This window comes from Prionailurus bengalensis, chromosome A2, assembly GCF_016509475.1.
Source record: "Prionailurus bengalensis isolate Pbe53 chromosome A2, Fcat_Pben_1.1_paternal_pri, whole genome shotgun sequence".
Taxonomy (NCBI): domain Eukaryota; kingdom Metazoa; phylum Chordata; class Mammalia; order Carnivora; family Felidae; genus Prionailurus; species Prionailurus bengalensis.
In genome coordinates this window covers 75000860-75012956 of record NC_057348.1, presented here as the reverse complement: position 1 = coordinate 75012956, position 12097 = coordinate 75000860, and the positions used below count along the sequence as shown (strand labels likewise).

The 12097-nt window shown below is 41.6% G+C and overlaps 1 gene segment (V, D, J or C); it reads right to left on the bottom strand.

Moving 5' to 3' along the window:
- LOC122487723 overlaps positions 1-12097 on the bottom strand; it is a 190485-nt gene that overhangs the window by 153123 nt on the left and 25265 nt on the right. Inside the window, 3 exon segments of the C gene segment in view lie at positions 2134-2181; positions 10131-10253; positions 11708-12037. Coding sequence covers positions 2134-2181; positions 10131-10253; positions 11708-12037 — 501 coding nt within the window.

The window sequence follows — 12097 nt, the reverse complement described above, 5'->3', positions numbered from 1 at the left end:
AGATGGCGGTGATGATGGTGTAGACCATGCTCTTGACGAGGAGGAGGAGGTAGGTGTAGTAGGCAGAGGTGTTCATGAGCTGCAGCTGCAGGGGGTCTAAAGGAAGCCATCGGTTAGTTTTACCTGTGTTTTTGAAAGGCGAGGACTTACATGAGAGAGGGGTTGACAGCATACGTTTCAGATGACCTGGGTTGAAGTGACTGCCCGACACCACCACAACCTGACATTAAACATCTACACCCCCATCAGCACTACCACGCCACTAGGACAATTCAGAATCCAGCTTGCAGGTCACCTCAATCACCAACCTCTGAGAAGTTGACTTAGAACATTCCCACATATTCAAAGGAACAGTCACATTTTTAATGAGCGAATCCAATGGAAAAGATCATTGGTGATAAAGAGCTCTTAGCACTTCCTCACCCCGACTATGTCTCGAAGTAAGAATAATTGCCAATGTCCATTGACCACAAACTCACCACCACTTACTTGAGAGCTTCGCATGCAAAACTTTAATCTTATTTAATTGTCAATAACCTCTGAGATTATTACTTTCATTCCCATTTTAAAAATAAATCGAGGATATAGAAGTAATTGCCTAGTGTTCTATCATTAGTACGAGGAGCCAAATATCAAATCCAGGAACATGATGTTCAAGCACATATCCTCAGCTACTGTGTAATTCTGCATCACTTCACGTAATACCTATCCAAGATATCAAATGATTAAGCACAGATATAAAGCTGAATTGCTTATTTTGGAGGATCTCAGCCATTACATGTTGTGCATTCAGTGAGATTCCTAGCAATGGTACAAATCATGGAAATTTGGTGGTGTTCATGGCAGGGTGGGTGAGAGGTTTGTGTTAAGAGGGCATTACATAAAATGGAAGTAAGGGATTAATTCAATTTCTCTGCAACTTTAGGAGATCAAACTCATTCCTTTTTCTCCCTGAGTATCTATCATTCTAGCTATTATGTTATAGGACTATAATATTTCATATCCTTCGAAGTGTAACAGGAAATACATGATGTCAGAAATAATTAATGACAATAATGATGGACCAGGCTGGCTACTCAATGAACCACAAGGCCGAGGATCTCCACAAAGTCAGAACCCAAAATTATTAGCCCTTGGTGTGAAAGGGACCTCAAGGGGTGATGCGATCAAAACTCCTTGCCCTTCGTCAGGTAATATGTTACATAAGGTCCAGAGGCCCCTTGATATTGGACTTGGAGGGCAGATCAGCAAGACTATAGCCAACGCTCCATGTCACTTTCTTACTTTCCCACATATGTTGGAAGAAAGGGCTAGAAACCAGTACTTACAATGTGTCCGCTAAATGAGATACCCGATACATTCCACATAGGTGCTCCTATGGCTTTGCTAACTCAGGCGTTATTTGTGTTATTCCTGGCTGGCTCAGCAAATGTAAGTAATGTGCCCATATTCATGCAACTAATAACGAAACAATTGGGGTGAAAAACCAGTCTGTGGCATCTCCAAAGGGTGCAGCCTGTCTCAAGGCCTTGGCTTTGGACTTAGAGGGAGAATAAAAATTGAGTTAGTATATGAACTCTGGATTCAGCTGTTCCTGGTTGCAGCTCCAGATCTCATTGTGTGGCATGGTGCAAGAGATTTTGTTAATTTTAGCTCATTGCCCTCAGGCGTAAAATGGGAATAAACTCTTCCATGGTGAGTATTAAGAATTAAACAAAAGGCACTCACAGTGCACGCAATGCCTTCTGAACGGGAACCTCTCAGTGTCAGTTCATTCATTAACTATGAGCAAGAACAAAGGCTTAAAAAAAACTCCAGAAGCAACTCGATATCATGTTTTCCATAGTCAGTAGAAACAAAGGCCACAGAAGTGAATGAAGTCCACTGCTGAAAGACTTCAGAGGCCCTTGCTGTACCCCTACTTGATGGTCCTCTCATTCCCAAACCTGCATTTACTGTGTGAAGATGATCCCTGGGAAATGATGGATTGACTTAAATTATCACTCAGTCTATTTTGGAAGATCCAACCATTGTGAGGTTTCTATCTGAAGTCAGGAAGTTTAAAAGTTAACCTGATTGTGAGGGAAAAAATGCTATAGCATAACATAAAGGCAAGCAGATAGACAAACTTACCATTTTCGTCTTTCAAAGAAGCTTCTGTAGAGTTAACAGCAGTGAGCTCTGCAAGAAATAATAGCAAATATTATTTGATCGTTCATATCCATTAATTGGCACGTGGCTGTGTTGTGGATGGATGGATAGGTACATACGTACATACATACATAGATGACAGATAGAATTTGTCATCAGAGAAGAAAGAGTTATTATAAATATGAGCCCGCAATTACAGAAAGGGTTGGTCTGATTCTACGTAGTTCAGTAGATCAATTCATACATTGTATTTCTGCACATGGAGATGTTGAAGTTCTTGAATGATGAATGGTTTTTTTCTCACAACTAGCAGGTAATGTTTGAGACTGTCTTGTTTTCCTTCTGTGCTCATAGCTCTTAGCACAGAATCTGCTGTGATGCAGGTGCTCTATAAATACTTGTTGGATGGAGAAATAACCAGTGGCTGTCGTACAGTCCTCAGCACCCACTGCCGACCTGAAGGGTTGCTACCAAAATAAATGCGTCTGACCCTAGGATCCACAGCAGAATCTTACATGTCGGAAGGAGTCTGTTCTGGGTAAGTTTTCCATCAAGCAAAGAAATCAGTCCTACCTTTCAAGTCACGCACGCCCCACGATGCCCAACTCCCACATATCATTTTGTGGAGTGGTTATGCTTGTGGACATGACAACAATCCTGATGAAAACCAGTTCCTATCGAGTGATTATTACTGTGCCAGACACTTATGCCAAAGGTTCATGTGCATTATCTCAGCTGATCCCCCAGTGCCAGTGATGTGAACTGAATTTGGAGGACTCCATGTTACACACAAGGAAATAAGGTTTAGAGGGTTTAAATAACTTATGGGGAGTTGTGCCACTGATGAGCAGAGCCAGCACTCAGGGATGGTTGTGGGGGGTTAGATGAGTTACAGCATGTGGGAAGTGCCTTATAAAACAATTCATAGAAATAGAACATAACTGCACCACTGTGGACTCTTAGACATCATCCCTTCCAGATATCTGAGAAGCTCAGCACCTCAGTGCAAAGATAGAATGACAGGTCAAGTCACATTGATAGCCATCTGAATATATAAAACGTGAGGTGACAGTTGTATTTCTCTATAGTGTTTAAAAAAAAAAAGCACGGCATACATACAAAGACAAAATTCCTTAAAAAGATCATTGACAATTGCATGCAGAAAGAGAGAGGTGCAAGATAATTTTGGCTGATTCTTTTTCTGTTCTGGTGAGTGTAATCTTATTTCGGTGCACTATTTAAAAAATGGGTTTAGGGCATAGGTTTTTGGGTAAATCCCAAGAAGGAATATGTTAGTATAAACCTGTTAAATGTTAAAAGATCTTCAAGAGCTGACTTTAAAGTTCTTAAAGATCTCTTTCTTTCCCATACAGTGACTTTACATTGAAACTAATATAGCCTGTAAGTATATCAACTAACTGCGATTAAAATAAAAACTTTAAAAAAGATCAATAAAAATCTCTTATCATCATGCATTGATCAACATAAAGTCATGTGGGTAACAATTTTCATAATAAAATTTGTGTGTGTCCTAGGTGCTCTTTCTTGATTGTGGTTGGTTAAAAACATGGACAAGATGAGTTTTATCTGCCTTTGGAATCACTCCATAGTTTTGTTCTTTCGCGTATATGTATCATAAACACACACACACACACACACACACACACACACATAAGCTTTTTTCAAAAACAACAACAACTAACCAAAAACTTCCAAGAAACAGCACTAGAAATCTGCTGCAGAATTACATTAACAGAAATGCCCCATTAGCTTTGTGGTCATGAGAAGACGCTGGGAAACATTCATTTCAGAAATAAGTGCCAAGTAAGACACATCATAAAACAGGAACTTCTCCCTCATCATACACATCACCATGGAACTTACTATACCTTTTACTTTTCTCCAATCACTAGAGAAATCAAAACTTAAGAGGATACTTGAGCCCAATGGTTACATTAAATTTATGCTGTGCTCATTTGCTTCTTTTCTGTTTCTCAGCTACAGAGCTAAAAAATTAGGGGTGCCTGTGTGATCTTGTTTTAGTTAGTTATAAGGAAGGACATAAATAAATACAATAAGTATATGAAAAAATTCATCCGTGGGGCACCTGGGTGGCTCAGTCGGTTAAGTGTCTGACTTTGGCTCAGGTCAAGATCTCATGGTTGGTGGATTCAAGCCCCGCGTCGGGCTCTCTGCTGTCAGCATGGAGCCTGTTTCTGATCATCTGTCCCCCTCTCTCTCTGCACTCCCCGCCCCATCAAAATAAATAAATATACCTAAAAATGTTTAATAAAAAACAAAAAGTAAAAAAAAAGTAATCCATGTTATGCTTTCAAGATCAAGCGTTGTTACTGACATAATTTCATGTGCTCTCATCATAGTCCAGCTGAAAGCGAAGGTAATGTGTGGCCCTAATTTGATCATTGGACACACTAATAATCTGTGAAACCACAAAAATTCATTCGAGTAAATTTTAAAGATCTGATTGATCTATTCACCAATCTATATCTCATCTGGCAAGTAGAGAGGGGCTCCAAAGAGGCACAGAAATGGGGAGATTTTTAAAGATAGGGAATGAAAAAGGTTATTAGCAAAGAACATTATTATTGTAAGGTCACTCTCATAAGGGGAATGGAGAGGGTCGATCAGTAAACTCCCTAGTGCGGACCAGGAAATGCCCATGTTCGCTGATTCAAGGCTACAGTTCTGGGGGTTGAAACTGCAGCTGGGCAGGGATGAAGTCTTGGTTTACTGGTTTGGGGTCTTAAGCTGAGTGAGGCCATTTTGAGCCTGTGGTTTTCTTTTTAACAGCCCTGCCTTTTGATCAGACTCCCGGTTTAACTTAAAGAGACACAATTGAAGGCATTAACAGCACTCAGCAACCTCTCTGAAGTTTTCAGTTTGTGTGTTCGCTCTTCTGATATTCACAGGTCTTGACCTTTTGGCCTGTGAATGTTCAGAGGTTACCGCTTCAGCTCTACAGTGTTTGAGTTGGTCATTCTGTTCTCTTGGTTTCTTTTCTTTTGACATTCCAATCTTAGAGACATCATTAGTTTGCAGGTAACCAGCTCTGAACTTGCATTTAAAGCTTTTGAGAGAACCACCAGGAAGCTTATTGTAATTACAAAATACAGGATAATTCCTCATGTTTGGAGTAGTTTGAAGGGATAGTTCCCAAGACTCAAAGCAATGAAAATCAAGTAACTCTTTGAAGCCAAGAGGCTTGCTCAGTGACCTGATGTTGTTGAGTTTTAACTTCCCCAGACCTGTTAATTGGGGTATAGCAGGTGGTCTTGGTTAGAGGAGAGACCCAGCCTTGCTCAGCTAAGAGAAAATCAAGGTCTATCTTATTTTCAGGAAGTACTTTTGCGCCAGAGTCTAAGGATTTTTGTTGGGCAGCCATTACTTTAGTAAGAGGTTCTGCAACAAATTCAAGAATGAAGGAGAAGGTCCTGAACATACCTCATTTACAATTTATCCTTAACCAGGGAAGTAGGGCCCCTCCAAAGGGGGGAATCCTGGATCATGGAAGCTTCCTGGGAGGTCCCTTCTAACTCAGGATGTAAACTGAGGGAAGTCAACCAATGAGAGGTCTTCTTTAGCTTGAGTAAAGCTAAGACCAGTTACCTTTACTGCTAGTCTGAAATAGAAGTTTCCTCTAAAGTCTAGAGTTTACCCTTGCTAGCAATTACCTGGGAGAAACAAATGAGGGCCATCGCCAGAGCAAAGGAAAAGAGAGGAGGAAGAAAGGGTTTCATGTTTGATGAAAGTATGAAGCGTGATGTTTCTTAAATCTTTGTTTATTTTTGAGAGAGAGAGAGAGAGAGAGAGAGCACAAGTGAGGGAAGGTCAGAGAAAGAGGGAGTGGGAGAATCCCAAGCAGGCTCTACACTGTCAGCGCAGAGCCGGGGAGGGGCTCAATCTCAGGAACCTTGAGACCATGGCCTGAGCCCAAATCAGGAATTGGACAGTTAACCGACTGAGCCATCCAGGCACCCTAAAAAATTCTTCCTTCCAGTCTTAATCGATCCTGACCACACATAACATTCCTTTGCAAACATCCCCTTTTACAACTTCTCTTTTACATTCAGGCTTTTTCTTGAGTTTGCCTCTTCAGATAACCAGCCTTGCCTAGGAAAAAAATCTTTTTTTTCCCTCCCTCAAAAACACATTTCCATTTCTCATAATTTTCTTATTAAAAAGACACATCTTACTTTCCTTGCACTCCAGGTTGTTTCCCTTATTATTTCCAGTAGTCTGAATTACATTTATTAAAATTCTGTTCTTTTAGAAACTTCATTTTTAATGCAAGTTAATAAGCGAGCAATTGTTGGGGAGCCTGGGTGGCTCAGTCGGTTAAGCGTCTGACTTCCTCCCAGGTCATGATCCTGTGCTTCGTGGGTTTGAGCCCAGCGTCAGGCTCTGTGCTGACATCTCAGACCTTGGAGCCTGGAGCCTGCTTCAGATTCTGTGTCTCCCTCACTCTCTGCCCCTCCCCTGCTTGCACTCTGTCTGTCTCTAAAAAATAAATAAATATTTAAATCTTTTTAAATAAAATAAGCCAGCAATTGTGATCTGTTACACCAGCATTTCTTAGATTGGTAAATTTATGGATACATTTCAAAAAGTCTAGAAACATGTGCATCATCATAAAACAATCTTTCAGTAAGTCACAAAATACATTTCTGAATAAGTCCAAGTTATCTTCAGTTTCTCTGCAATACCAAAACCAAAAGTAGGTAAACCTATGTTCATTAACTAACAAGTGAGTGTTTTATCTTACTTGGAAATGATCTAGATATTTAATGAATATAATCTAATTTAATACTTGACTTAACTCAGCAGAACTTTAAGGATTTAGGTCGCCAAAAAGATTTGGGAGACTGTTTAAAACATTATCTTAAAAGAGTTATTTTATTTACATCTTTCAATTTACTTGTTCATGAAGTTGAGCTGAAATTACCCATAAAAATGTTATGAGACGTGGGGAGGGATGGGTTAAATAGGCGATGGGAATAAGGATTGCCCTCGTCCCAATGAGCACAGGGTGATGTATGAGGTGCTGAATCACTAGATTGTACATCTGAAACTAATAGAACCCTGCCTGTTAACTACACTGGAATTAAAATTAAAACTCAAAAAGAAAAATGTTAGGAAATATCAAAATCCATCATTATCCCAAGCCATTTTCTTTAAGATTTTAAAGAGACCACATCTACTTATTTGACTTTTAGTAAATCCATGCATGTGAAAGTTTTAATTTTAGTGCTAATAACTCTAAAAAATATGTCTATTTTATTTAAAACAACCACCAAATAATTGCCCAGATCATGTGAAGTTGAAACACACATTGATTAGTTTCTATCATTCTGAGAGGTTTAGAATGCCCAATCCTTGCAAGTGCTTGCCTTCAAACCAAGGAAATGGAGCTCTTTGCAAATTAATTTTGACAATGTCTCCAGAGAGAAAAATATCTCACATTGACGATGTGTATTTGTGGACACACAGATCGCTGCAAAGACCCTTGAGTCACTGATGTTTTGGAGACATTTATGGAGAAAGTGTTAAGATTTATATGTTTCCCCGGGATTATGAAGGACACTGAGCCAGGATTTAGGCACAGGAGGCCTTTAGCAGTTTGTATTTTAAAACAGTCTCTTTGGGGCGCCTGGGTGGCTCAGTCGGTTAAGTGGCTGACTTCGGCTCAGGTCATGATCTTGCTGTCTGTGAGTTCGAGCCCCGTGTCGGGCTCTGTGCTGACAGCTCAGAGCCTGGAGCCTGTTTCAGATTCTGTGTCTCCCTCTCTCTGACCCTCCCCCGTTCATGCTCTGTCTCTCTCTGTCTCAAAAATAAATAAACGTTAAAAAAAATTTTTTTAAATAAATAAAACGGTCTCTTTTCCTTTGTTTCTCTCAGTCCTGGGCGCTTGTGGCCTGTGTTTACATGTCAAAAGTGTGATAAGATTGATCACTTTAAGGGTGAAGAAAGAATGCAAGTTCCTCCAAGAAAGACTTTCTTTTCCAAAAGCCAACCATCTATAAGCCCTTTTCCAGAACTATGAGAAGTGTGGGGGTGGGTGAAGGAACAGGGGCACTCTGGATTGACCCAAGAGCTGCATTTCTGGTTCTGTTCGCATTTGTCAGTCCAGCTGGTCTCAGTGTCTCAAATACTTGGATTTACGTGAAATGACATCAAAGTTTGATTCAAGTATGTGCCTCAATTGGCTTCCTTCCCTCTGAGTGCATAGTTTACATTTTAAGTATTTCTGGCATATGGAATAACCCTCTTGGGTGTAAGATGAGTCCCCAGAGAGGGTGCAGAGAATATTGCCCTCCCCAGATCCAGGGTCACCCACAGTCACAGCCAAAGGAAGAAACCCATAAGCCACACGTCCCAGGCAGGCAGAGAGCTAAGAGCAGTGATTCAGGATGACGCCAGCAAGGAGGCAACGGCTGTCTCTGGGAGAGGAAAGATCCATAAGCAATGGGTGTGGATTTGGAAAGGGTGGGACAACAGGAAATTTTGTTATCCTCTCCGGACCAGGCATGTGGGCAGAGATTTGGAAGAAGTGGATTCTCCTTCGAGTCTCCACCCTTGGATGGCTTCTGCCAGTTTTTGCAGGACCCCTTCTGCTGGCCACGGTATTTACCAGAAATCACTTAACTGTTTAAGGAAATAATGTAGCAGTTTCCAGAAGAACCCTCAGTTTCATCAACTCTGGGCAGGGCTCATGTGGAGTTCTTCCTATGAAGGTACATACGGGGGTGTCTGTAAGGCCATTGACTTGGCTGACTTCTGTTTATAGCTGTGGAGTCTTTTCACAGCGAGAAACATTTCACACTGGAGTGAGGGCCCAAAGAGCAAGGAGGGAAGTGGGGGGGGGGGAGTTACGTGAGTCTTACAGTTTTGTTGTTATAGGTACCTGTTCCATCTTTAATTTTCACTAGGCTTTTGCAATGAATGTTTCAAGGAAACTACCTTGGAATTTAAACCTTCTGGAGGCTTCTGCTTATTAATTAACGGAAGTGTCCTCCTTAATTTGAGAACACTTGCTTTTAAACACACTTCTTAAATAATCTTATCTAGTTGGAAAGTTCCCCATGATGTCTATTGTATTTCTAGGTCATAATTGCTCTGGGGGCTGGAAGCAGATCTGTGGGATCCTAGCCTCAAATTAAGTGAACACACCCTTTTGGTTAGCCATATGTAGCCGCAAATGAGGTGTAGCCATATTTCTGTTTGGTCTCCTTTGGGGGTCACCAACCCCAGTTACAAAGCCAGTTTCTCAGGACACAAAGCAAGCTTCCTAAGATTTTGCCATGTTTGATAGGTATCTGTCACTTCTGGGACTATGGTTCTTAGACGTAAAATAAGCAGGTGTAATGGAGGGTGGTGTACTTGATTCTTTAGAATTAAGGATCCCATAAGCTCAGACTGGGGGCTTCTTGGACCCGAACTAATACACAAAATGGATGTGTCTTCAGATAGGGACAGTGCATGATTTAGAGTGTAGCTCCTTGCAGGGACGTTTTCTCAGTTTGATGAGTTACTTAGTGCCAACTGAGCCCTTTCCCTGACCAAGTTACACTATCAAGGGAGTGTTCTTGGGATGATGAGCATTCTAACAGCCTTTAAATGCCTGACTCATGCCCGCCAATTTTGTGCGTTTTTCTGCATCTGAGATCCTTGTGAGCAGTAGCCTTTATCTACACAAAACCAGACAAACAATTATGTGCACCTTAGGGTGTGGGCTGTAAGCAAGGGATGATACTGCGTTCTGGCCAGAACGATGCTCTGTGTGTGGCACCAACAATTCTCCTGGAGGCTCACTGAAGTTTCCACCTGGGGAGCTGTGGTCTGATGGGTTAGGGGCTTAGCTCCTGGCAGATCCTTCTGCCACTTTAGTTGGGCTCCAGACAAATGTGCCAGCCGAAGGTGACCCACCCCAGAAAGGAAGCCCAGTGCGATCAGGAACTCACCCGCGGCACTTGAAAATGGTGATGTAGACAGTGTACTCGAAGGGCTCACGGTTACTGGCCTTGTGTTTCTACTTGTCTCTGATTCCTTCTGGAAGCCCACTTTGGATCCCGTCACCAAATCTGCTAAATAACAAACATTCAACCAAGTAAATATTAAAGATCTAATGGCTGTTTTAATCAAGTGAATTATGAGTCTGGCAACATCCCACCTAGCAAGTAGAGGGGACCTCCAAAGGGTCAGAAGGAGGGACAGAAGGAGTCAATCCATGAACTTAATAGTGCTGACCAGGAAATTCCCATGTCAACTGGTTATAGGTTACTGTTCTGGGGGTTGAAATTGCACTTGGGCTAGGTATTAAATCTTGCTTGAGTGACTTGAGGCTTTAAGGTAAGTGCTGCCACTGTGGGTCTATGGTTTTCTTCTTACCAGACCCAAAAAGATGAAGACTGATGTCAGAAATAGACTTGTATACAGAAAGCTCTTCACATGTCCTGTTATGTGCTTGTTCCCCACTGCCTGCGAGGGGCTTGATAACCCCCGGGAAGAGTACAAACTGGTTCCTTCTTAGGGGCCCTCTGGGGCCCTGGTCTGGCATGTCCATGCTCAGGACTTGACTTCTGAGTCTAGAGAGTTACTGGGTCACAGTGGGGCCAGAGCACATTCAGCTCTGCCCACACTGTCTAAATACGTGCAGCGTCTACACCAATGGGCTCCTTTGGGACACTGTGCCTGAATCACGGGTGACAGGAGCGAGAGGAAAAGGATATTTGCCCTACTGTAGTGATGCTCCTGGGGACAGTGGTCCCTCCTGCATCCCCTCCAGGCCTGGTGCACACTTGGACGGCAGGAAGTGTTTGCTGGGCAGCATTTACTAATGGTAAGAAATGTTCATTGCGTACAATGGAAGCACGTGTGCACGTGTAAGCTTCACTCAGTCTTCACTTACCAAATTTCACCTTACAGTGGTAGAGAAAAATCAATGTGAAAACACCAAAACTGCACTAAAACGTCAGTGACCAAAGTACCACTTTTTGTTGAGCTGTGATCTGCCTCCCTCAAATGAACAACAATTTGGTTGCCTAGAACTCATTTGTTATGGCTTATGTTTGAGCAGAGCAAGATTGAAGTGAGAGGGACTTTGACTGCTGAGTAGAATATTCCTGAAGGATGGGCAATTGTTTTTATTTCCTGATCAAGTAAAATCATCAAAAGTGGATTCTCTTTTTGAGCATTTATTGGGTACGAGGCTGCTAGGTGCTTTCACGTGTACTGTTTCATTTCACCCATACGGCGACCCTCAGAAACATCATTATGACCTCCATGTTTTGGATGATGAAACTGAGGCGAGAAAGGCTAAGTGAATTTTTCTTTTTCTGTTTCTTTTATGTTCCAAAGCCCATACTATTTTAATTCTATGGGGAAATAGCAGGACAGTTATGGTACCATTAAAGGCAACAACATTAAGGAAAGATTTCTATTTGCTTCTTTTCCATTAATTCTTGACAGAAAAGGTGGTGTATTCCTTCGGGGAAAAATAGGGTTCTGGGAGGTTATATTCATGTGTACATGCACATACCTGTGTTTATTGAAGGAAAAAGAATCTCTTGATCAACCCCTCCTTTATTCTTCTGGTGTTTGACGATACATTTGTATTCTTTACCCATTGAGTCTTCTCTCACGGTCAGCCAGGTGTATTTCATGTATGTGTCCTTAGTCTTCATGGTGTCTCCCTGCTGGGATTTCAATATTACTCTGCCATTTTTCTCTTTCCAATCTATATTGATAACATCAGGGAAAAAATCCTCAAGAAGACAAAGATACGTTCCAGCCTTGTGGAGTTTTCTTTCATCAATTGAAGGAAGAAAAATCGTGGGCTTGGGGGAAGTGTCTTCATCAGGGCTTTTAGCTGTGGAAGAAATTGGAATGGCAGTTAGAACTATTATGAGAGAAACACAAACATTGTATG